General features: G+C 47.1%; 1 protein-coding gene across 1 annotated transcript; it reads left to right on the top strand.

The window, feature by feature from the left end:
- The first annotated feature begins 275 nt into the window (after window positions 1-275).
- On the top strand, window positions 276-24,359 carry CTSH (cathepsin H). The gene is made up of 12 exons (XM_006888252.1): window positions 276-366; window positions 6,430-6,461; window positions 7,426-7,531; window positions 8,724-8,794; window positions 11,205-11,309; window positions 13,946-14,032; window positions 14,809-14,864; window positions 16,551-16,632; window positions 17,947-18,015; window positions 21,407-21,513; window positions 23,391-23,516; window positions 24,284-24,359. The coding sequence occupies exons 1-12, from the start codon at window positions 276-278 to the stop codon at window positions 24,357-24,359; spliced, it is 1,008 nt and encodes a 335-aa protein (XP_006888314.1).
- The last annotated feature ends 209 nt before the right edge of the window (window positions 24,360-24,568 follow it).

Here is a 24,568-nt window from a genome sequence, read left to right on the forward strand (position 1 = left end):
CCCCAAGATCTGGTCTTCCTTCTAGAGGAGAAAAAAGAATGCTGTGATAAGGGAAGAATGGGGTCTTGAGAAGCTGGGAGGAGGCAGAGGGAGAAAGGTGAGGCGCCTTCCAGGTTGTGCCCTGAGCCGCTCAGCAGGAGGTTCCGGGCCGGGGGAGGCACCAGTTAACGCCCAGGCCCCGCCCCTCGCCCCGCCCCCCGCCTCCGGGCTGTCGTTTGGGGCCACCGCCCCCACCCGAGCGGAGACAGAGCGCCTGCCGTGCTGCCGCTGCCAGCATGTGGGTCGTCCTGCAGCTGCTCTGCGCGGGGGCTTGGCTCCTGGGACCCCCCGCCTGCGAAGCCGACACCCTGTCCATGAGCTTCTACGGTACGAAAAGGGGCGCTCAGAACCCCGGGAGAGCTCTGGGGAGGACAGGCCCCCAAGTCCGAGCTGGGGCACTGGAGAGAATTTGGGGAGGTGGAGGAACTGCGCGGGGCTGTAATAGGGGGGCGGGGTCCGAGTGTTTTCCAATCTAAAATCCAGGGTTCTGCAGATTAGGATGAGGGCGGGGTCTCCAGCCCAGAAACTGAATGCCAGACGTTTTGCAGAGCCAGAGGAGGTGGTGTGCTGGGCACCACGGGCCCTACTTACCCTGGTGGCTCCAGAGCCTAGAATAGCAAAGATGCCCGCACCTTTTCTGCCCTCCTCCTCCCAACTTGAGACGTAGATCTGTCCAATCAAAGGCAGGCAGGGACTTTCCAGCTTTCTCTCAACATCTATAGGGACTTGGCACATAGGGGATCTCCATAGGTCCCTTGAAAGCCCATGGGTTCCACGTGCTTTTGGAAGACAGGACTCTTGGTGGCCAGGGATGCACACAGACCAACAGTCCCTATAGCTGAGGTGCTCCAAAGGACCCCTGGGTCACATCAAGCTTCCACAGATCCCCTTCCAGCCCCAGCCCTGCCCTGGCAGTCTCCTCTGCCTCTGGGCAACATGCGCTCCACCCTTCCGGAGCTGAAGGCAAAATACCTGCTTTCCTAGCCTCCCTCCTTCAAGGCCCAGCTCCCTGCCTCACCCTAGGGACAGAGACAATAGATAAGAAAAAAGAGCCAGGAACTGAGACAAAGGCCAGTGAATTTTGCCTTTTCAACCAAGCCTTGAAATTGAAAAGGACTCCCACTCCAGTTCAGATGTACCTGTTGCTGCCCTGTCCATTCCAGTTCATATCAACACCAAGTGTATGAGAGTAGAACCACAGGGTTTTCATGGGTATATACAGCCTTTCCTAAACAGACCACGGGACGCCTCTGTGAGTTCAAACCACCATCCTTTGGGTTAGTGTCCCAGCAAAGGAAAGCCCAGTTACACTCAGACAAGAGCTCTGCTTTGCTGAGACCACGTTGCTGGTATTGAGAATGGTTTAAGCTGAAAATCTGTCCTGACTCTAGAGTTAACAGTTGTCAGTCTTTTTCTATAAAAGGCCAGCCAGTGAGTATTTTAGACAATGTGGTCCCTACAGTCTGTGACGACCACTCAACTCTATCACTGCATGCAAATGAATGTGTGGGTGCACACTCTCAAACCTTTAAGGAGATGCTGAAATTTGAATTTCATTTCATTTTTCATACATCACAGACATTCTAGCTTCCTTTTGGGGAATTACCTCTACAATTATTTAAAAGTACAACGGACATTCTTAGCAAGAAAGATACAGTCTGTTGGCCCCTATTCCACAGGCATAGCGAGCAGGCAGCAGAGGGAAGCACTTGACCTGGGCACAAGTTCAAGGAGCCGCCAGACTAGGCCCAGAATGACGTTCTTAGGCTCCACAAGTACAGAAAGCACCTGACTGATGAAGCAGCCAGACCAGAGGGGTTAAGGCATTTCTGTTAAAGCAGCACTGCAATCAGGGTGTCCTCACCTTGAAACTGGGGAGAGGGGCCCCAATGTAGAGATTGTTCCTGAGCACAAGTTTCCCTGAGCACCTGCCTTGTTCAGGATGTGCACAGAGATACAGCCCTAGCAGAATACACTGTAGGGTTCTACTGCTTTATACACTTAAGTGTGCTATTCTTCAAAAAGTGACAACTGAGCTAAAACAGGTCTGTTTGAGTTTGGGTATGGGATGCTGATGTTTTGTCAGCCCATCCTATGGGCCTCATCACTCTGCAGTGTTCTCCCTGTGGGGAGTTGATTGCTTTGCTTCCACTAGCTTTCTGCAAATACAAGTCCAGAGTTGCCACACCTTCATATTGCTTTTGAAAGCACCCAGAAGTAAATGCTCCTCCCTCTTGCCCCAAGCCTCAATCCCTTCCTTGGAAACAGTCATCTCTAACAGGGCCTTTACCCAAGACTAGAATCTCCTTAAAGCCTACAAATACCATATTGGTATTCCATGGTCCCCGTGAGAGCTGAACTCTGCAGGACTGTAGTGTTTTTCACTTGAGGGTCTCTCAGCTCTATGCCACTGACAGGGATACCACTTTTCTTTCACTGTTGTTGTTGTTGTTATTGTTGTTGTTGTTGTTGATTGCCTTTGAGTAGAACACAAGTCATAGCAACGCTATGAACAAAAGGCTTGGAGCCCCTCTACAACTATCAACATTTATCACAGTTCACAGGGTTTCCAGAGGCGTGTTGTTTAGGAGGTGGAGGCCACTCCTTCATTGGAGGAAAAAATATTTTTGTTTTCCTTCTCTGATAGGTTCCACCTTTCACAAGGTCAGCTTTCACAGGTTTTTCTGTATCTGCATATTTCCCAGGGAACAACACTGTAGTTGACATGAGTGTCTGGAGCATGTCCCTGAGAGTTCTAAATGCCATGAAGGTGCTGATACACTCATCTGCAGAGAAGAACTGCACCTCACAGGGCTTTCAAGGCTGTGACCTTTCAGAGGGCCCATGGTGGCGTAGTGCATGCATGTCAGGGAGTTAACCTAAAGGTTCGAGGCCACCAGCAGCATCTTGGGGGAAAGACAGACAAGTCTATTCCTGTAAAGGTTTACAGCCTGGGAAACCCAATGGAGGGTCACTGTGAGTCGGGTTGAACTTAATGGCAGTGAATTTGGTTTTGACCTTTCAGAAACAGATCACCAGGCTTTAACTCTTGTAGTGCCCATAAGTAGATTTGAACTGCCAACCTTTCAGTTAGTAGTGAGAATGTAACCTCTTGCACTACTCAGAGATTCTTCACACAGTGGTCTTCAAACTGGAGTGTTGACATCCACTTCCTGGAGGCAGGCATCCAAACTGGGTAGGAGCACGGATGGTGTGAAGGGAATCTGTTTCCAGACCTTTGCTTCCATATATTCTCCTGCAGGCCATGTCCTTTTAGTCATCCTCAGTCTTCACCTACGTGGCCTGACGTCAGGGGGAAAGGGCAACTGGTAACAAATCTTTCCTCAAGTTGGGTATTTCCAATTCTTTCTTGAAACTGAAATGAAAAGATACAGAACCTTGTGGAAGTATCAGCTGATGAGGTCTAAAGAGATCACATGACAGAAGGCCATCTGATCTTGGGCATCAGAAGGAATTCAACAAACTGAACTATTCACTTGAGCAGGATTTCTCAGCCCATGGATCTGTTAAATAAAGCCAGAACAAAAATGAGTGCAATAGGTAATATCCTCCCATGAACATGTGTATCTCATTAAAAGGTGCAGTTCCAGTACAATTTCACTTTTTATGCCTACTAATTATTTTTCATAATATATATTTTAGAGGGAAAAACAAAAATATGTTGCTACTCAGGTGATACTAAGTTGTAGTGACCCCACAGAACACAGCAGAGCTGTGTCCTGGGGTTTTCAAGGCTCTGATCTCTACTGAGGCAGACTGTCACACCTTCCTGCAGAACAGCTGGTGGGTTTGAACCCCTTACTTTTATAGTTGACCCTTATGTCCTTAACCACTGTACCACTAGGGTCCCTTTCATAGTATATCTCTTCTCGACTCACTGCTGTCAAGTTGGTTCTGACCTTATGGAGCCCCTTCACAGGTTTCCAGTGCTGTCAATCGCAGTGGTAAGATATGGCTCTTCGGTGTCCAGCAGAGCCACTGGTGAATTTGAACTACTAGAGAGGTATGGCCTTTGAGCTGGCAACAGAAGACGCCACCAGGCCTTCCATCCAGACTCAGAGGGCACGAGAAATAAAAATAACTCCAAGTTGTATGTTTTGTTGCTGTTGTAGAAACAATATGTCAGAATATGAAGTATAGAAAATGCTCCCTTAGGACAAAATTCTGTGAGTGGAGGGTGGTGATAGGATTCGGGGAGGAAAAGAGACTATGTAAAATATCCAAAGCTTAATGAAGAAGGTATTCATGCTCTTGATAGTAGTTACCGAATCCATTAGCGTTTGTGTGTGTGTGTGTGTGTGTGTGTGTGTGTGTGTGTAACAAATATATAGGTAACAAAACAGTTGCCGTTTCTACAGTCCGTGGGTTCGCTTTAACATACTGGTGTAACTATCTTATCTTAGTAGTAAGGAGTTGAGCTGTCAACCCAAAAGCATACAGTTCAAATTCACCACCTGCTCCACAGAAAGGCAATCTCTTCCTGTGTGACTTACAGCCTCTGAAAACCTGCTGGAGGGGCTGCTATGAGTCTGTTCCAACTTGACAGTACATAACAACATTGTCATTATATCTTGTCAATATTTACAAAATTCTTGAGCACATCATTGACATACAATTAAAATGAAAATTTTAGATGGCTTAAAATGTGCAGGGACTTCCAATGCCAAAAACCCAAATTAACCCCATTGCCTTCAAGTCATCTACAGCTTATGGAAACAAAATATCACGGGAGCAGACTTCATCTTTCTCCCTCTGAGTGGTTGCTGGATTCAAACTTCTCACCTTTGGGTTAGCACCTAACTCACTATATCAGACACAGCCAGGCCTATTTGTTTTCTATGGCTGCTTCTGAACTACAAGGCAGAGACCAAAGGGACTAGAAAGCCTGAAATATTCACTAGCTGTTCCTTTAAGATAGTTAAAAAAATGGCTTTGTTGTTGTTGTTGTTGTTATATACCATCAAGTCGGAACCAACTCATAACTGACTCTCCAGCGGGTTTTCAGGGGCAGTAAATCACATGAGATTGCCCATCTTTCTCACACAGAGCAGCTGCTAGACTGAAACCACATGCCTTCAGGTTAGCAGCACAATTCCTTACCACTAAGCTACCAGAGCTCCCTAAAGTTGGCTTAGTCCTAGGCTCTACAGATTTTTTTATTAAAACTTATTTTTTAAGCCTCTTGTTTAGAGTGAACAAGACTTTTTGAAGAGCCTCTGTATTTAAAAAAAATCTGTTGTTACTATATTTTGGAGGAACATTCTTCTAAGTGGTACAGGACTCTTCTGTCCATTTGCTGTACTCAGGTAACCTGGGGTTGCTGTGATGCTGAACCTTGTGCCACTGGGGTGTCAAATGACAAAACAGTTACCCATGGTGGACAGTGTTTGGTGGAGCTCCCAGTTTGAGACCGGTTTGAAAGGAAGAATGGTGTCTACTTCCTAAACAACAGGCCTCTGGAAACTATACATTTTGAGAAACAACGATAGTTATAGAAAGACTTCAGGTCTTTTGTTCATAGGGTCGCTATGAGTCGTGCTCTACTCAACAGCAATCAACAAAAGCAGCAGCACTGAAATATAACAGCATACAGAAAAATGTATACACAACATGTAAAAGTCAAATGCATGAACATGCATGTCAATGAATGTTCACTATCTGTTACTTTCATACTCCAGTAACCAGCACCCAGATAAAGAAATTAACATTGCCAACATTTCAGAAGCCACCTCTTTGCCCCCAGTAAGGATAACTGCTGTCCTGATGTTCTGACTTATAAGCTAAAGGTTTATACTTTTTTAAAGCATGGTTGTATGAGTTGATCCTGACTCATAGTTCCTTCACGTGAGACAGGGCAGAACTGCACTCCACAATACTTTCACTTGTCAGCTTTTTTTTTATTCATTTGACAGACTCCATTAAGTATGGAGTAGAGGTAGCTGTAATCTCAACAAAAACCAGTCTAGTTCTTCTTATATAACACTGTGTATGTTTGAACCAATAACCTCTGTGTTCCCAGGCAATCACAGACTGTCTGTACCCCTCAGGGGCTTTACCATAGGCTTTTCAGGGACTCAATTTTATAGATCACCAGGTCTTTCTTCCAAGGTACCTCTGTGCAGACTTGAACCACCAACCTTTAGGTTAGCAATCCAGTACATTTACCATTTGTGCCACCAAATGGTGTATGGCTTATCAAAATTAATTTGGGGTTTAAATTTAAAAGTGTGAATTCTTCTTAAATAGCACCACTTTTGGTGTTCTAAGTTTATTTTGGTTACTCAAAATGCAAATCAGGTTCTAAAGTACCTTACTTATCTGTACTATTACTAAGAGGCACACAAACTGATATTTTTTTTCTTTTTGCAGAGAAGTTTCATTTTAAGTCATGGATGTTGCAGGTCAGTTCCAACTTCTTCTTTTTGAACTTTCACATTTCACAAGTTTCCTGTTATCAAAGCAAATGGTATCAGATTTGAGCTTTCCCCACCTCACTCCTCTCAGGGTCTTCTGGCACTGAGAATCTGTCAAACACAGAAAGCTACAATCAGCTCCTCCCAAGTGGTAATCCTCAATGACAGTGCAGGAGAATTGGCCAGCAGCTTTTCAAGCCTTGGAATTCATTTCCTTATTTTGTTTTCAAATCACATTGTACACTGACTGCAAAATCAGTTGGTTTATATTTAGCAATTGTACTTTTGAAAATAGAGATTTTTTTTTTACATAAACTTGGCCCAGGGGCGAGGCACTTAACAAGTCTCTTTGCCCAAACCCCTAAGACAGTCATTTGACTTCCAATACTGACAGGACCTCCCGGTGGCAAGGGCTTATTTGTCCTTGTCAAGGAGAGACCCCAGACCTTGTTCCAGTGGGTAACACAGACACAGCCCGAGACTTACAGCAAAATCTGCGGTCCGTTCACATAATGGAACATTATGCATCACTAAGATCAAGAATTTGTGAAACTCTACACAACAGGAGTGAAAGTAGAATGTTTTATGATGAATGACATACATTAATCCCAAAAGGACAATTATGCTATAAGACCACTAATAGAGAAAGCTAAAAAAGGTTTCCACACAGAAAGAATCAATCTTGGAGGGTAAAGAGAGGTGAGAAGAGTGAGAGAGGGGAACAAAAATTGAGTAAAAGGAAAGGCAATATAAAAAAAAAATTTAATCTGGTGCTAGAGACCTCTTTAAAGTGTTAAAGAGCAAGGATGTCACTTTCAGGTCTAGGGTGTGCCTGACCCAAGCCAAAAACAAAAACCTAACCACCTCCATCCTTCCTCTTAGAAAACATCCTGTGAATATAATAAAGCTGCATCCTGTTTCTGTGACTTACTGCTGATGTGTTCTGTTTTAGCACCAGAAGAAATACAGCTCAGAAGAGTATCACCAAAGGCAGCAAACCTTCGTCAGCAACTGGAGGAAAATAAATGCCCACAATGCTAGGAACCACACCTTCAAAAGTACAGTGGCTTTCCCTCCAGACTTCTGGAGACCCTGGGAGGAGGGAGCAGCTAGAAAGAAATGGATTCATGGGTCTTCTGGGTGGAGGAGGCTGACACCAAGCCCTGAAGTCATATCTCCTAAGCTCCAGTTCTGGTTATTATTGCTCAAGGGGTGACACAGGGTTGTCAGTGTAGGTTAATGCTGATATTATTGCTGGTGTTTGAAAGGCTTCTAGAACCATATGAGCCTGCCTGTCTGTTCATACTGTTTCAAGGCTGAACAGAGATGCTGACTCTGCCTTTGGATCTCTCCATTCCTGAGCAGCCTCTCCGAGCATCTACCTTCATTAGAAACACACAAATACGGGCATAGCTCGGAAATATTTCAGATTTAGTGCCAGAAGCGGGAAGACCACAGAATCCCATTTCCAGGTCCCTTCTCCTACAGAGCACCAATGAGTTCAAACCACCAACCCTTCAGTTAGCAGCTAAGCACTTAATAAGTATTGGGTCAGCAGAGCACCTATGTGTGCTCTTCAGGTAGTTAACATGTTTGAAGTTTTACGCAGCTGTAAAGTGGGGTGATCATGCTCCTCTGTTGGGTTGCTTTGATGACTGAATGTGGTATCAAGTGGGAATGTTCTCGTCCCGGTGTGGTGTCCACCTGACTCCTCAGCCAGACTTCTGACGACACAAATGCCCAAGTCCCACTGCAAACTATATCACATCTCTGGGATGCAGCCCAGACTCCTCCTGTCCATCTAAAAGCTTGCCTGACGATGCCGATGCCCAGTCAGGACTACCAGCTCCCAAAGAGTCTGCAGCTGGGGACCTGGAAGTCTGCTGGCATAGCCTGTCAAGAGAGGCACTGATAACCCAAAGACCGTGCTTCTCCAGCAGTCTGAATCCACTGTCACACTGGGAAAGAAAGACAGGTCTCCTCCTGTGCCATTTACAGCCTTGGAAATTCAGGAACCAATGCAACAGCAGTGACAAGAGAAATGGGAAACGGGGGTATATGAAACTATTTTAAACATTTAATGGAGCCAAGTTGCAGGTGGACAAGGGAGCTCACTGTTTTTTGTTTACTGTTGTTGATGATTGCCATCTAGTCGAGCATGACTTATAGTAACCCTATGAACAAAAGATTAGTGATGCATTAAAAGCTAACTCATTCTAAACTTGGTTTGGGTTTTTCTGTTCTCTTCAGTGGCACTGAATCAATTTTCAGACATGACCTTTGAGGAAATAAAACGGACCTATCTTTGGTCAGAGCCTCAGGTAAGTGCTGTCCATTGTTACCAAATCTGAACTTTTTCCTTTGGAATAAATTTATAGCTGCTCTGCCTCCAGTTAGATTTAGTCACATCTCCAGCCAAAGCTAGGTGGCTTCCCTAGATTCTTGGGGGAGTCAGAGAAGTCAGCTCCCAGAAAAGCCGCAGATTGCAGGCCTATGGCCTCAGCAACATGGATCTCTATCATCGTGTCGCCAAATAAAATGCAGACTCAGTTTAAATGTTAGTTATATCCCAAAAGTTGCTGTTATTGTTGTTAGGTGCCATCCCATGGACTATGATTCATAGCAACACTATGAACAACAGATAGACAGATATAGATATTACACATTTTATGTATAATTAATCTATATATAGTTAAAAATTGTTTATCTGAAGTTCCAATTAATTTAATTTTGTCCCCAAAATACGTCTTGTAAATCCTACTCAGTACACTTGACATCAGAACTCTCATAGCCTCGTGGTTAAGGAGTTGCACTACCAACCATAAGGCAGGTGGTACAAATGCACCAGCTACTCCACAGGAGAAAGATGAGCAGTCTCCTCTCACATGATTTACAGCCTCTAGAAATACACTGGAGGGTGAACTTTGAGCCAGTTCCAAAATGCCATGGCAATCAGTTGGGTTTTTATACCTGTGGTTATAATACTGAATGAAATATCTCAGTCACAAAAGGACAAATACTGCATAGTGCCACTGCATAGTAAAACGGGACTGACATTGGGACTGGGGGGAACCAAAGAAAAGGGGATAAATAATGTATACTGCATTGAAACAGATGAGGGAGAGAACTGTTTAAAAGAAAAACAGGATTAGGTATCTTCATGACAAGATTACAGAAAAAGAAATGCATATTAAAGTAGACTGTGGACTTGAGGGGGGATATTGTATAAAAATGAAAGAATTTTTTTTCTACAAAGGAAAAAATAAACTAGGGGGAAGGAGTGGGTAGCGAAGAAAATGTGCAACAATGAAGGAATGGGGGAAATTAAATGGAAAGAATATTCTGTAAATATATATGTTGCATTAAAAAAATCATTAATTAAGAAAATAATCCCACTTGGGAAGAATTGTCTTAGGTTAATAAGGCATCTTTAGTGTAGGATGTATTATCTTGAGTCAATCTCATTTGTACATAACAACAACAATTTCTTGTGAGATACAGAAGACATTAAAGTGAGCAGAGTGCAGGACAGAGGCCAAGCAACAGGGAGGTCATCCAGGAGCCCAAACTCAGAAGAAACAAGGCCCTTATCCCAGAGCCAGCAGGAAGAGGACCATCTCCTAAATTGCCTTCTAGCTTCCGAAACTCCAAGAAAATTAAAATTTTGTGTGTTAAAGCCACCCAGAAGGGCTTTTTCTGTTACAGCAAGGACTTATTTAGCTACTGGTGCTATTACAGAAATGTCACAAGTGAATGGCTTTAACAAAAAGAAACACTTATTTTCTCCCTGTCTAGTTCTACTCCTGGGTCTTCTTCATATGGCTTGGCACTGCTTCCTTCATCTCTGCCTGGTAACCTGTGTTTAATACCTTTTATATCTCAAAAGAGATGGACTCAGAATAAACCGTACACTAAATCTATTCCTACCTCAGGGAGCTCTAGTGGCCTAATGGGTAGGGAGCTGCACTGTAATCCTGAAGGCATGCAGTTCAAGGCCACCAGCCACTCGACGGGAGAAGGGGAGAAATCTCCCAAGCTATTAGCTGCATCTAAAAACCTGCTAAAGGGCCAGCTATGGGTCCGTTTTGACTCTATGCTACATAACTACAACAGTTACTCTAGGGCGGTCTAGTGGCCTGCAGTAAGGATCTGCCCTGCAATCAACCACCAGCTGCTCTGTGGGTGAAAGATGGGTAGTCTCCTTCCAAGCGATTAACTGAAAACCCGCCAAATGATGAGCTATGGGTCAATTCTGACTTGACCGTACAAAACAAGTTACCCTAAAAAGCCCTGGTGGTATTAAGCTACACTGCAATCGCCAAGGTACTCTGTTCAACTCCACCAGCTGCTCCGTGGGAGGATGGGCAATCGCCTCCCATGTGATTACTGACTATGAAAACCTACTTGAAGGTCAGCTATGGATCAGTTCTGATTCAATGGTACACAACAACAAGAAGCCAACACATTCTCTGACTGGTGTTTTCAAGGGTGCAGACCATTCAGTGTCTGGGACCAGCAGAGTGGGGTGAGGATGGGAGGGCAGATGATTCTGACACTTGCAGCCTTTCTCATTCTCTCGGTGATTCTATTTCTTTTCTTCACTTGAGGTTTAGCATTTATTTCCTTTTTGTTCTTGTAGATTCCTTATTAATTGTATGAAATTTTGTCTTGTTTAATTTTGAGTCAAAGTTCTGTTTTATTTCCCTGAAAAGATGTGTTTGATTGTTTCAGAACTGCTCAGCCACCAAAAGTAACTACCTCCGCGGTACTGGGCCCTATCCAGCCTTTGTAGATTGGCGGAAGAAGGGAAATTTTGTCACACCAGTGAAAAATCAGGTATATATGTCCATCCCGCCAACCTTTTCCAAAAAAAAAATAAAATAGCCACACCCTAACACAAAATATCAGAAAGGAAAACATAAAACCACCTGAAACATCCCTAACTCAACTTTCCTCCTCAAAGCTCTTCTTTATGGGACTAAAGGTTACCACCACCATCAGCAGCAGCTCACTTTTCCCCTTTGTGGGCCCTCCAGTCACCCAAAGCTTTGTGTTCCCAGCACCATTCAGAGACTGGATATCAGGGCCACCTGCCCCATTAACAATACTCCTCTTCTCTGCCAGCCACTCCGCAGAGCACCTGGTCCTCCGGGGAAGAGCGCCCCTTGCCGGGTACAGTGGGCATGGCATGGGGAGTGGTAGTGCATCCTTGCTTACTCTAAAAACTGAGGACGCTGCTGCTAGTTGAGCGGGAGTTCTAGCAACTTTAGGAAAGCTTCTGCTGTCCCCCTCTTCCTGCTGAGGTCTGGTGACCTTTCAGAAAGATGCTAACTCCTCAGCTCCAGAAAATACAGACCCAACATTTCTCTCCCGGAAACATTTGCTTTTCACTGAAACCCTTCATGAGAAACTTTTTCCCCACTAAGAGTCATGTGTCCCGGCTTCAGGTCTGACAGGATTTACTATGTTCCTGCCAAGATTCCTGGACTTTTAAATCCCGGAGCCAAAATGTATTTCCCCTCCTAGTAGTGGATGTGGTGGAAAGACGCCAGTTTGGAACCATCTGAGAATCATATGACAGCTTAGAATAATAAACCTGACGTGTAGACACTTAAACCTGGTCACTCTTGGGCCAGCAGCAAGGGGAGGCCTGCCAGGAATTTTTCAAGTCCTCATGTCAACTGGTCCTGGGAAGTGGGATTCCTTAGGACCTGCGCTGAGTGCGCGTGAACCAGCTGGCTGAACTCCTCTGTAGGTTTTATCTGACTGTGACCACTGTGGTTACAGATGACAGAGTATTTAACGTTAGATCAGCAGTTACTTCACACAGGAGGAAACTGAGTGAGAAACATGGTGGCTTCAGCCAAAAGCCAAGATAAACAAGTAGGAACTCAAAACCAGGTTCCCTGATGGAGCTTAGAACCTTTGTCCTCCATTCTATCTCAAACCAAAAGGGTCAGGAAATAATATGCAGATGCTCATGGATCCCCTGTAGATGAATAAATGCTAGCATTTTACCATATTTGATTTGCATTTTCCCTAAAAGAAATAAAGTGGTTGTTTTTGTTTTAACTAAAAAGAGCAGGTCTCTGCTCCAGTCTTAGGGAACATTGGTGGTGTGGTCTGCAGGGCACTGTGCCGCCAACCCAAAGGCAATGTCTCTCTGGCAGATAGATTCCACCAGGGGTACCAAGGGAGAAAGACAGGCAATCTCTTCCCATGTGACTTACAGCCCTCTAAAAACCTACTGGAGGGGCAGCTATGATTAGAACCCAACTCTACAGTAATGACCTTGACTTTGATTCCTGCAGTCCTGTGCCGACGGCTCAGCCCCACTTTGCCTTCTTTGATATCATGTAGTGTTGTGTGTGAACCTATTCAGAGAACTCCCGGCCAAGGTCTTCCCTTCCCTGCTGAGGGAAGGACTGAGAGAAAACAGGAAGAGAAATACAGATGAAGAACTTTTCCAAGGAGACTAATCTGGAGCACCAAAACAGACAGGAACAGGGGAGCCTTGAGAGACATTTCAAAGATAGAACGTACAGGATTGAGCCAGTGAGGGAAGAAAGAGAGAAAAAGGTGTGATTTTTGAGGCTGGAAGTCTGGGGAGAATGTAAGAATAGCAAGTAGCATTCCTGAGCCCACAAGGTAACTGTTTGACAGGTGTAAACTTACTCTCCTGACTGCCCTCTGAGGCAGCCTCTGCTGTCATTCCATATTTACAAATTATGAAACTGGGCTTCAGGGAAGTCACAGCCATGCAGGTGGTGCATGGAAGTGCTGTGATTAGGACCAGTTAAACTCTAATCGAGCTCCTCACCTCATGTTGCCTTGGAGGTGCTGGGAGTCAGGAGGCTGGAAAGCAGCAGGAACGATGAAGGATGTTGCAGAAGTGGTGGAAGACAGAGATGGCTGACGGGGCAGGACCAGCAGGGTCTCGGGCACCAAGCAGTGTCTGTCTGGGAGTCAGATCTAGTGACCTGAGTGGAGGGAAGGGGTAAGGCTAGAGTTCAAGGGATTTCTTTGTTCCACAGTTAAAAATGAGTAGAAATGAGATGGTGATAGATCAATGAGAGGCAAGATTCTAGAGAGAGAACTTAGGAGAATCCTTTGGCTGGGAAGCAAGAAGTAGAGAAGCAAGGGCAGGGGGTGTAGAGGGAAGGGGAGGAGAAGACGGAATGGAGTTGGTAGGGAATCCAGGTTCGCACAGGACAGAAGAGGCTGGAGGCCAGGATTGGGAGTCACAAGTGTCATCTGTGGTCACTCTTGTCAGGCCCACCTCAGCTGCCTCCCCTGTAATGTGGGAGAAGGACATCTCCTCTCAAACCTGAGAGTCAGTGGACCCGCATGGAGCACAACCTGGTCAAATGCAGTCTCTGGGATCCTCCGGAGTTGTAGAAGGATCAGTGGAAGGAGACAGAGACTGTCCCCTGAGTCCTCGTTACTGACTTCTTTGCGTCCCTCTTTTCTAGGGTGCCTGCGGCAGTTGCTGGACTTTCTCCACCACAGGTGCCCTGGAGTCTGCGATCGCCATAGCCGGCGGCAAGCTGCTCTCTTTGGTGAGCAAACGGCCACTGGTTTACCTCCCACAGAGCTTCCACTGTGTCCCAGGACATGACAGGTGGCCAGGAGGGGAACCGTCCATGTCCTCTGGGGCTTTCGCAGCAGACAAAGCTGTTCCATGTACATCCAGTGACTCTACTATGGTGACATCTGAGATGACAGTCCCGATAGATACACTTTCCCATAAAGAAATACAGCTTATAGAGGAAAAAGCCCGGAGGCTCACCCATGGGTGATGAGGTGTCCTCAGTGGGTATCCCAAGGCTGTCACCAAGGAGGGGTCAGGCCTGGAAGATGGTCCTGTAGGAACCAGGCCCCTTCCCAAGCTACCTCAGTGTTATTCATGGAGAGAAGAGCTGGAGTCCAGGTTTCCACACCCAATTCCCCAGTGTGAGTGGTGAAGGACTGAGAGACAGACAAAGTGTGCCATCCCTGCCATTTACTGTTACATAGGGAAGAAGGAATGTTCAGGGCAATGTCCCTAAGGGCAAGGAGGGTCCTGGAGGGAGAGATGGAACAAGGCCCTTGGCTGGGCCAAACCTCTCCCTCAGGACCCCGTACAGCTCACACCCAGTACATTTCTACTCACTCCTCTCAGTGCCTACTTACTGGCTGCCAGGTCATTACTGGGCCTCACCACCACCATGGCATGTACCAGCTGAATGTGGCACGTCAGGGCATTCTGTGATAGCCCCCGCCCTCAGGGAGCTTATGACTGGGTCATGTAGATGCAGAGATGGTCTGACCACTGGGTTTGCATTCACCCCTGCAGGCAGAACAGCAGCTGGTGGACTGCGCCAAGGACTTCAACAACCATGGCTGCCAAGGGTACGTCCCTGACTAAGAGAACCCCAAATCCCCTTCTCATCTCCAGTGGGTCATTTCTGGTTAAACCTTGGTTTCCCGAGGAAGGGAGGGAACTTAGTATTTATCTAGAGTGCACTGGGCACTGACAGGCAACATTATCCTGCTTTACGAGGAGGAGGTAATCTTGCACGCCTAGCGTCCCAGACAGGCCGAGCTGGGATGTGAGCCCAGGGTGTCTGGTTCCAAACTCTGTCCTCTTTCTGAGGTGCCACCCATCTCTCATTCCACAACACAGTCCGCTTCACCAGCCACCCAGGTCCCTGGGTAAGCAGTCAGAAGAATAGTCACACATTGTCTTTCAAGCCTAGAATGAGCAGGATACAGACGCTCGGGGCCTTGATACCTGGTCTCCACAGTACTAGCTGCCCCAGCTGGACAGGCCATGTGGGGGAACCTGTCTGTAAATGTGATGACATTCATGCATTTCTTTATTGGGCCTGCTTTCCTGGCTTATTCTTAACACAAGTTGTGAGGAATTTCCGGCATCTCTAGCCCTATTTGTTCTCCACACATACGGCATTCTGAAGCACTGCCATGAAATTGGTCAGCTTTCCCGGCAGATAATATATGTAAAGCCAGGCCTTCCATGACCCCAGGAGAAAAATGCCCATCCTTCAGTCCTCTCTGACCACTGGCAGCCCGTCCCTCACCCTGGCCTCCCGATTCACTGCTCTGGTTTTCTCCACTTGGAGCCAAATCATGGGAAGAAGACCTCTTACACTCACCTCATGTTCTTAACATCAGCAAACAGGAGGACCTTCTGCAGAGGGCGTGGGAGCCCAGGAGAGAGGGTACAGCCACTGACCCACAACCATCTTCAATTTTCTTTCTCCACTGTTTGCTCTCTTAGAACCAGAAAACATAATCACCCATCACAAGAGTCTGAAGAGGAGATTCTGGGCCCCACTCTTTTTCTTTCTTTTTCTCTTTTAGATGCTACTTCTGGTTTTGTGTAACTTCTTCACAGTCTGCAGGGTGATCAGTCAGTTCAAGAGGGGAGTAGACTCTGATCTTTGTTCATAGTAATTCCCCTTTTCTTTCTAGCAAAAATAAGTCCAAGATAAACAAAAGTAACGCGGATAACGGAAAAAAATTTGCTCAAGTTCAGAGGGCTACTGATCTATCTAGGTGGTTGCTTCTCTGTCCAGGGGGATCTGGTAATTCCAAGTCCTAGGCTCACTGGAACTCAGGACCATGTGTCCCATCAGAGTTGCCAAGGGCTACCAATTGGGTCACCACAATTAGATTCAAAGGGGCTTAGCTTTAACCCAGGAGAGAATACTTTGAAAAGGCATGTAAATGAACATACTTTATTTTTACTTGCAACAAGTGTTTGCCAATCACCTGCCCTGAACTGGGTGCCCAAGAGCAAGGAGAGTGCCTTGACCATCACACCAGTTATCCTGACAGTGGGGCCCAGCTTCCAGAGGTCCCTGTCCCCCTCAGATATATGTGAGCCTGTCCTTAGACTCCGAGCACCTCACGTAGATTTGCTAAGCCGAGCAATTGCCGAGCCTGAGACTGCTTCCACCACTCCCCACTCCAGACCTCCCAGCTGTACCCAAGCAATGATCTAACAAGCTCAGAACCTCCCCACCTTCATCGGGGCTGGTGCCAGGTGAGCTCATCTGTGTGTGCTTCTTGCAGGGGTCTTCCCAGCCAGGCCTTCGAATACATCCTATACAACAAGGGCATCATGGGTGAAGACACCTACCCCTACGAGGGCCGGGTAATATTGAGCAGCTCTGGCTCTATCTTGGTCTGCAAAGCTCCCCGCCTCCACTCTACCTACCCATGGCCTCCTTGACCCTTCCCTTGAGCGTCAACGCTACTCCTTCTGCTAAGACTCAGAACTGTCTTCTTTCCACATTCATTCTGACACCTCCTCTGACTGCCTGAGCCCACTGCTCTCACTGAATCCAAGGGCTTTGTATCAGAATCATTCTCCTTGCCTTTTCTGTGGTTCATCCCTCCTTCCTGAGGAACCCTTCTCGAGGTCTCTCCTACCCCTCAGATCTGCTCTGTTCCCTCTGGTCCTCTTTGTCCTGTGACCATGCTCTAGAACACCGTTCTCTGACTTCTTCCCTTCTCACTGGACACAGTGGTGGCCAGCCTCTCAGTGCTGGTCCCACATTTGTCCACAGTCCAGGATCTAGTCTTTCCCCTGCCTACGTTCCTCCTGATTTCTCTTCAGTATGAGCAACACCAGCCTCCCTCAAATCTTCTTGCCCCCCCCTCCTTTTTCCTAGACCTTCATTTGGTCAACCTTCTGCCCATCATGTACCATCTCACGTCTACTCCATTACCAACACCCTGTGCCCCTTTCCCCATTCATGCCCTGCCTGCCTTCACCCTAGACCGGCGAGGGCTACCTCCCCTTGGACCACCCTTCACACAGGGACTGCCAGCACACCTCTCAGACCCAACTCTCACCACACCTCTACCTTGTTCTGAACTCAATGCCTGCAAGATAAAGTACAAACTCTGGCCTGCCCCTCAAGGCCCCCTGCCCCACCCAGATCAATCTTTCCAGGCTTATCTCCTTGTTCTCTCTCCTCATAAACTTTATGCTCCCACTGAGCCATCTGTTGGTTCCTAACCACAAAGTCCTGCCTCTCACGGGTCCTAGCTCTCGTCATTCTTGGCCTTCTCCCTGCTCTTGTCACAGAAGGGCATTCACATGCCTCCGTGTGACCCTGTCTCTGCTCCTTGTCAGCCCTGCTCCCTATCATGAATAGCCCTCTCCTCCTTTCCTGCCAAGCAGGCTCTTACCCAGCTTCCATTTCTCAGCAAGCTGCCCTGCTGGATTAGGCCCCTTTCTGGTTCCCCAAGTGCTCTGCTTGTTCTTGTCAACGTCTGTAGCAGGCCTATCCCCTGCCACCAGACTGTGAGCTCCTAGAAGACAAAGGCACCTCCCTTAAATGACCCCATCATGCAGCCCAGACCTAAGACACATCACCTTTGCTCAGTAAGTTAGCAGGCTGCAAGCACAAGCCTGCAATGCAGCCCTCACCTGTACTCCATGCCCTCTTTCCCCGAACAGGATGGTGTCTGCAAGTTCCAACCCCAGAAGGCCATTGCTTTTGTCAAGGATGTGGCCAACATCACACTGGTGAGTATCGGATCCTTCTCTGTGACAAAGAAAGTGCTCTGATAAGAAGACCAGTCTCGTTAGATGTCCAGTGGGCCAGGCAGAGGCAGCCTTTCCTGGGAGCACACCACATGAAAAGCTTTCGATGATCACTGAGTATCAGTCGCCGTGAGGACAGCAAGGTGAACTGTGGGAGGGAAGAGCTCAGGACCGGCAGTCAGGTGCTCTGGTTCTGAGTCCTGTTCCGTGCCAGACTTCATTTTTGTGCTTCCACTGTTTTATAGGTGAGATGCAAATAATAATAATTGTCCCATGTATGTATAAGGTTATATATAAGTGTATGCGTGGCAATCAGGATAAGCTAGGTTATGCTATAGTAATATAGAGCACCCAAATCAGAATGACTTAAAACAGTCAAGGTTCATGTCTTGTTCAGGCTGCATGTCCACTGACTCACCCAGGGCTATGCTATGTGTCCTCTGCCTGACTCTAAGACCTAGGCAGGAATCCAGGGGCTGGCATGAACGGTGACACACTCAGCCACTAGCCAAAAGGTTGGCAGTTAGAACTCACCCAGGGCCACCACACACAGGAAGGCAGATCTAGTGACGTGCTTCCAACACTCACAGCCTACAGAAGCCTAGAGAGCTGTTCTACTCCACACATATAGGATCAACATGGGTCAGAATCAACAGCACCTGCTAGACAAGAGCACCCAGGCTGTTAAAATGCAAACAACTAACAAGAGTCATTTCTAACTGCAAATGAACGGGGAGATGCAGAGCTGCCTGGTCTCCGAGAGCCGGATCGTTTGTGAACAGCCCTCCTGCCTCCCATGAACAAGTGTGGGGGGATGCGTGTTGTCACTATTGTTGTTAAGTGCCATTGAGTCGACTCTGATTCATCTTTAGCAGCCGCATGTACAAAAGAACAAAACCCTTCCCAGTCCTGCCACAGCCCACTATTGCAGCCGCTGGCTCCATGCATCGCCTGAAAGCTCGCTCTCTTTTGCGGACACTCTCCTTTACGAAATATCATACCCTTTTCCAGGGACTGGCCCCTCCAGATACACAAACTTGTTACCACGCCATCCTTGCTTTGGTGTGTGTAGATGGTGAAATTAACATCTCCACAGTACACAGAGCAGTGATGTGTGTCTGTGAGCACAGGAGGCTGAGTTTGTGTGTGCCCACAGGGCTATGTGTAAATTAATAATAACAGCAGCTACTATTTGATTGACGTACATGCCAAGCTCGTGTAATAACATGAGTTATAACAATAGCAGGACCAGGCAGTGCTCCATCCTGTTGTATGCAGGACAGTGGTGAGATGGAACTGATTCAATGAGTCCTAAAAACAAGTTTATAGAATACTGACAGGTGCTGGGTCAACCACTGAACATACCTTCCCTTCTCTAGACTCCAAATAACCCTATAAGTGCCCTTATTACCTTAATTTTATAATAAGGAAACAAAGGCTCAGGTAGGTGGTTAAGTAACTTGGCTAAGGTCACAGAACTAGGAAGTGAAAGCTGGGATTTCTTTAGACTGGGATCCTGTTATTCCAGAACCAAGGCACTGACGGTCAATATGCAACCTGCACCCCATAATAAGGTGACTACTGGTTACCATGCATTTGTCTTTATAAAATAACCAGGTTTTTTTGAGACATATCCACCAAAGGTTGGCTTGATCTGGTCCCAAAGAGAACCTTGTGGGTGACCCCAGTAGAGCCCTTGAGAGCAGGCCAGCACTCACACTCAACCCTTTGGCCAGGCTGATGGCTGAGCCAGGACCCCTGGACAGCTGTGGGAATAGTGCCAGCCACACAGCAGTGCCCACCTCCCTGGTGAGCCGGTCTTTCTTGTCCCAGAGTTGATCCATGTCCTGTGGGTCTCACATGGTCTCTTCTGAGAACTCAGAGAAGAGAGCCACTGCATGTCAGCTATTTGCCTTTTCCAGGGGGCGGATCTCTCTGCTGCGCCAGGAAACTGAGACTGAGGAGGGCTAGGTGCCCACAGCCTCCAGCTGTCCCTTTAGCAGAGCCCTGGCCTCAGCTTACAGAACCTCCAGCTTCATTTCAGCTCTCCAAATCCTCTAACCAGGAGAGTGACATCATTGACTCACTCAGTGCCCCTTGTTCTGAAGTCAGGCTTTAAATAGTACTGCTGCCCGGGGACCTCCCTCTAGATCCCGATGGCCTGGGGTACAGGCTGTAGATTCTAATGGTCTAGAGTACAGCCTGGGCACCATGGCACTGGAAAGCCATCCCCTCCCCATGGTTCTAATACAGACACTCTTACTGGATCACTGTGGCCCAGTTCCAAAGCCGCAGCCTCCTGGATGTCCTCCCGTGTGCCTTCCTCAGCAGAAAGGGGCAGGTGCTGCTCAGAGAGTATGTGACCCAATGCTTTTGTAACACAAACACCTTAGTGCATAACTTTAAAGAAGAGACATTTAAATTTCTTTCTTAAAGTTCTAGAGGCTAAGAGTCCAAATCAGAGTGTTGGCCATGGTGATCATGGTGATTCTTTCCTTGTTGGCAGTAGCCCTGGGCATCCTTGGTTCCTTGGTTTGTACGATCCTCACCTGGCATCTGGCATCTGTAGGGGTGTAGGTATGTGTGGCTGTGTGAGAGAGATCTGCACCTTTTATCATTTACATGCAATTAAATTAAGGACTCACCCTACTCAGGTATGATCTAATTGATACAACAAAGCCTATGTCAAAACATTGCTACATCGACAGGTATAAGGGGTTAGAATTCCAACACATACTTTGGGGAGAACACAATTCAATCCCTAACTGTGGGTCTTCTCTTTTTCCTACAATACTCTGGATCTTATTCACTCATGTACTTAGAAATCTTACATTCTGTACTCACCTCTCCCCTGGGAAAAAACTCTTCTATGGAATGGTTTTGTGAGTTCAGGGACTCATGGAGGTAGGAGTGGAGGAGTCACACCTCTGATCCAAGGATGTTGCCTTAGTGAATGATGGTGTCTGAATGAGCAAGTCAACACTGCACCCCAAAGTCCCTTTCCCTTAGGGCACAGGGTTTCCAAAGAGTTGGGTGGGAGTGGGGGAGAAGAACCAGTCCAGTCAGGGGACAGAGGTTACAGGGCAGCAGTTTGATTAGGGAGGAGGGCCCGATAAAGTAAATACAAACCAAGAAGTCTGGCCCATTCAAGCCCAAGAGACACATGGCCCAGGTTCAGCTGCAGAAGGGGAACAGCTCGCCCCCTAGTGGCTGCTCTTTGGTCTGAACTTCTGCCTCGCCCCTTCTGTTTGATAGACTTCTCCACTGTTTTGGGCCTCTGTTCCCACTTTAGTGCAGAGAGTCTTATTTTGAAAGTAGATTGACAATATGACAGAGGCTGTGTATGCCCACCCATGGGTCCCTCTGTCCACAGAATGATGAGCAGTCGATGGTGGAGGCCGTGGCCCTGTACAACCCTGTGAGTTTTGCCTTTGAGGTGACAGAGGACTTCATGATGTACAGAAAGGGCATCTACTCCAGGTGAGCTGAGGCCCTGGGAGCCAGGAGGGAGAGGGGTGGGATTTGCATTCTTCCCAGCCTGCTGCTCACACTGTTCCTTCATACCATGTCCTAGAATTTATATATTCATTCCCTCAGCTAATCCTGGTGCAGGCTATTGGGGTCAGGAGCCAACATTCTCCATCTGACAGAAGAGGTGAGAAGTACAAGAGATGTGACACATCAAAGCCATGTCACTTATCAAGAATAGTGCCAGGATTTAAACTCAGAGCTCTGTCTTCCTCAAAAGAACTCCACCAATTAAAAAAATCTCAAGTCCTAAAATCTGAAGACATGAAATAGGGAAGAGAAAGTAGCTGTTCTCAAAATACCAGAACCCTCTGCTGAAGGATTCACCACAGAGTTCTTCAGAAGAACGAAGTTCCTTGTCACTTGCCACTTCCTGCCTTCTTCCCTGAGTCCCCTTCATGGTCTCTTCATTTTCAAGCCACCTTTGAATTGCTGGTGCTCTTGAGGGATTTTTCTTCATCTATCTTTAGTCTTCTCACTAATAGACCCCCCAACCCAGGCGTTCACAGCCATTCTCCATGGCTAAATGCTTGCTGAGAAATTCCTCATCTGCCAGCCTGGTTTCTGCTGAGTGTTAACCCTATAGATCCACAGGCCCCTCTGACATCTCAGCTTGAGTTATTGTTGTTGAGTACCATCAAGTCAGAACTGATTTATAGCTGACCCTCAGTAGATTTTCAGAGGCAGTAAAACACACTGGAAGAGACTTCCCATCTTTCTGCCACAGAGCAGCTGGAGCTTTCAAACCACATGTTTATAGAAACCTCAAATCCTACACTACTCCTCCCCCAGGCCCTGGACAGTGGGGTCAGCATCCTTGCACAAGTGAAAGAGAAGAGCCATTCTGGAAACCTCCATTGCCCTCAATCCGCACAGATGTTACCCATTCACACTGCTCAATCTCCCTTCTGTCTCTGCCCCCTCCCATTACCACCCTCTCCCAGTTCTGGTCCACATTCCACTGGAGACCAGAGTCACATTCTGGAATACTCGTCTTGCCAACCACCTTTAAGCACTCCATTTTCTCCCTATCACCTTCATGATAAAAGTCTTAACCTCCTACCTGGAAGGACTCTCACTATCTGGTTCTTCCCATTTCTCCAAGTTCAATACCCATCAAAAGCCACCCATCTCACCCTGCAGCTCTGCTTATATGCAACAAAAGGTGTGTAGTTTCATGCTTGTAGCCCTGCCTTCTCAAGGAAGCCTGCCCTGACCCTACTGGGTTGGAGTTCTCAGGCATCCTGTAACTCTCCAGTGGCATAGCTTCAGTCTCCTGTCTAGAAATAGCCTCCTTGCCCATCTGCTTCTGCAAGAGCAGAGCTGTGCCTACCACCCACATCCCAGCACCTTGCCCCAGGCCCAGCACATGCTCAAACTCAGTCCACATCCACTGAATTTGTACATAACCCTGGGATTTGTCCTCTTGAATTCCTTTGCATTTCTTCATGGCAACTGGATCACTGGAAAGCCTGTATATTTGCCATAAATAGGAAAGTTACCTTAAAAACAAATGCCATGACAACACAACAAAGCTATTATGTGGACACTACATGGAAGCCTACAGAAAGCAGAGCCTGATCCTAGACATTTCCTGTTATGAACGAGGACTTAGAGAGTGTCAGGGTTAAAGATGGGTTAACACTGACTACACAGAGGTTCTTCTCTCTTCCCTGGGGTAAAGGAACTAAATCCTCACATTCTGGTTAAGCAATCCTTAACGTGCCAACACGACTGCCTCCTAGTCTGTCCTTGGGGAAGCACTGCTCTAAAGCACAACAACCACTGTTGAGTGTAATTTTCAATTCCTCTCTGTTTGCGTTTCCTAGTACTTCCTGCCATAAAACTCCAGATAAAGTTAACCATGCAGTACTGGCTGTTGGGTATGGAGAAGAAAACGGGAGGCCTTACTGGATCGTGAAAAACTCTTGGGGTTCCAGCTGGGGGATGAACGGGTAAGCAAGAATCTGATTCCATGGGGGTGCAAGGTAACTACAAGTCTGGAGGCTCTGGAGGACACCACTCTTGCTTCAGAGATGTGGCTCCCAGGGGACTTTCCAGGAAGCTGGTCAGCTGAGCCCTAACCCAGACCAGGGGAGGGGGACATCCTGGAATGTCACTTCCACAGCCTCAAAGGCTCCTCTTAGCAACCTCTCTCTTGTCCTGGCCTCATGTCTTAATGATTCAGCACTGAGAACAGGAGACTTTCTGGCTCATTCAGCTCTGTCATCAGTTCTACGAAAAGAGTTCACATCCAGTCCCTGTGGGGCCTGAGCCAGCCCCCGGGAGGGTCCGTTTCTGAGAAATCAAGCTGAGAAGTGTACCATTAATCCCTGACCCATCCTGATGTGACTCTGTGTCTTTTCTCTCAAATTCACATCCTCATCCTCAAAGGAGAGTTTTAATCGTTATCTCAATTAACAACTAATGATTCTTGAAAAATAACTAACTCTATGAGAGCCAGCCTAGCCAGGGCCAAGATCAGTTTTGGAGGATGTGGATAAAAGATGACAGTTAAATTGCCAGCCAAAGAGATAGAAAGATGAATTATTTGGGTAGTTAGGTCAGCAGTTTCCTAGTGAGAAGTCCCAACTCTATTGTTTCCTGAATAACTTCAGCGCACACACTACCCAGGGTGAGCCCTTGGGGAGCAGCAGAACATACTAGAAATATCTGTACTGTGGGAGCCACCAGTAGGCCTCAGTTTCCTGTCTCTGCCCAGGTACTTCCTCATCGAGCGAGGGAAGAACATGTGCGGACTGGCCGCCTGTGCCTCCTACCCCATCCCTCAGGTGTGAGCTGTGACGGATGCAGCAACCGGTTAGTGGACAAGGGAGGAAGGGCAACCATTCGGGGAAAATGATGCTTTGGCAGAAGAAGTGGCGGGGAGACCCACCCCCCCCGGGGTCACTGTTCACCCCCATGGCCAGCCTTGGAACCCCAAAGCCAACCGAGTTAAAGAATTCCATCAAACAAAGAACATACCTGAGTCTCCTGTTGCAAAGAT

Source organism: Elephantulus edwardii, unplaced genomic scaffold (assembly GCF_000299155.1).
Source record: "Elephantulus edwardii isolate Elephantulus edwardi_28Jun2011 unplaced genomic scaffold, EleEdw1.0 scaffold00066, whole genome shotgun sequence".
In the NCBI taxonomy this organism is placed as follows: Eukaryota; Metazoa; Chordata; class Mammalia; order Macroscelidea; family Macroscelididae; genus Elephantulus; species Elephantulus edwardii.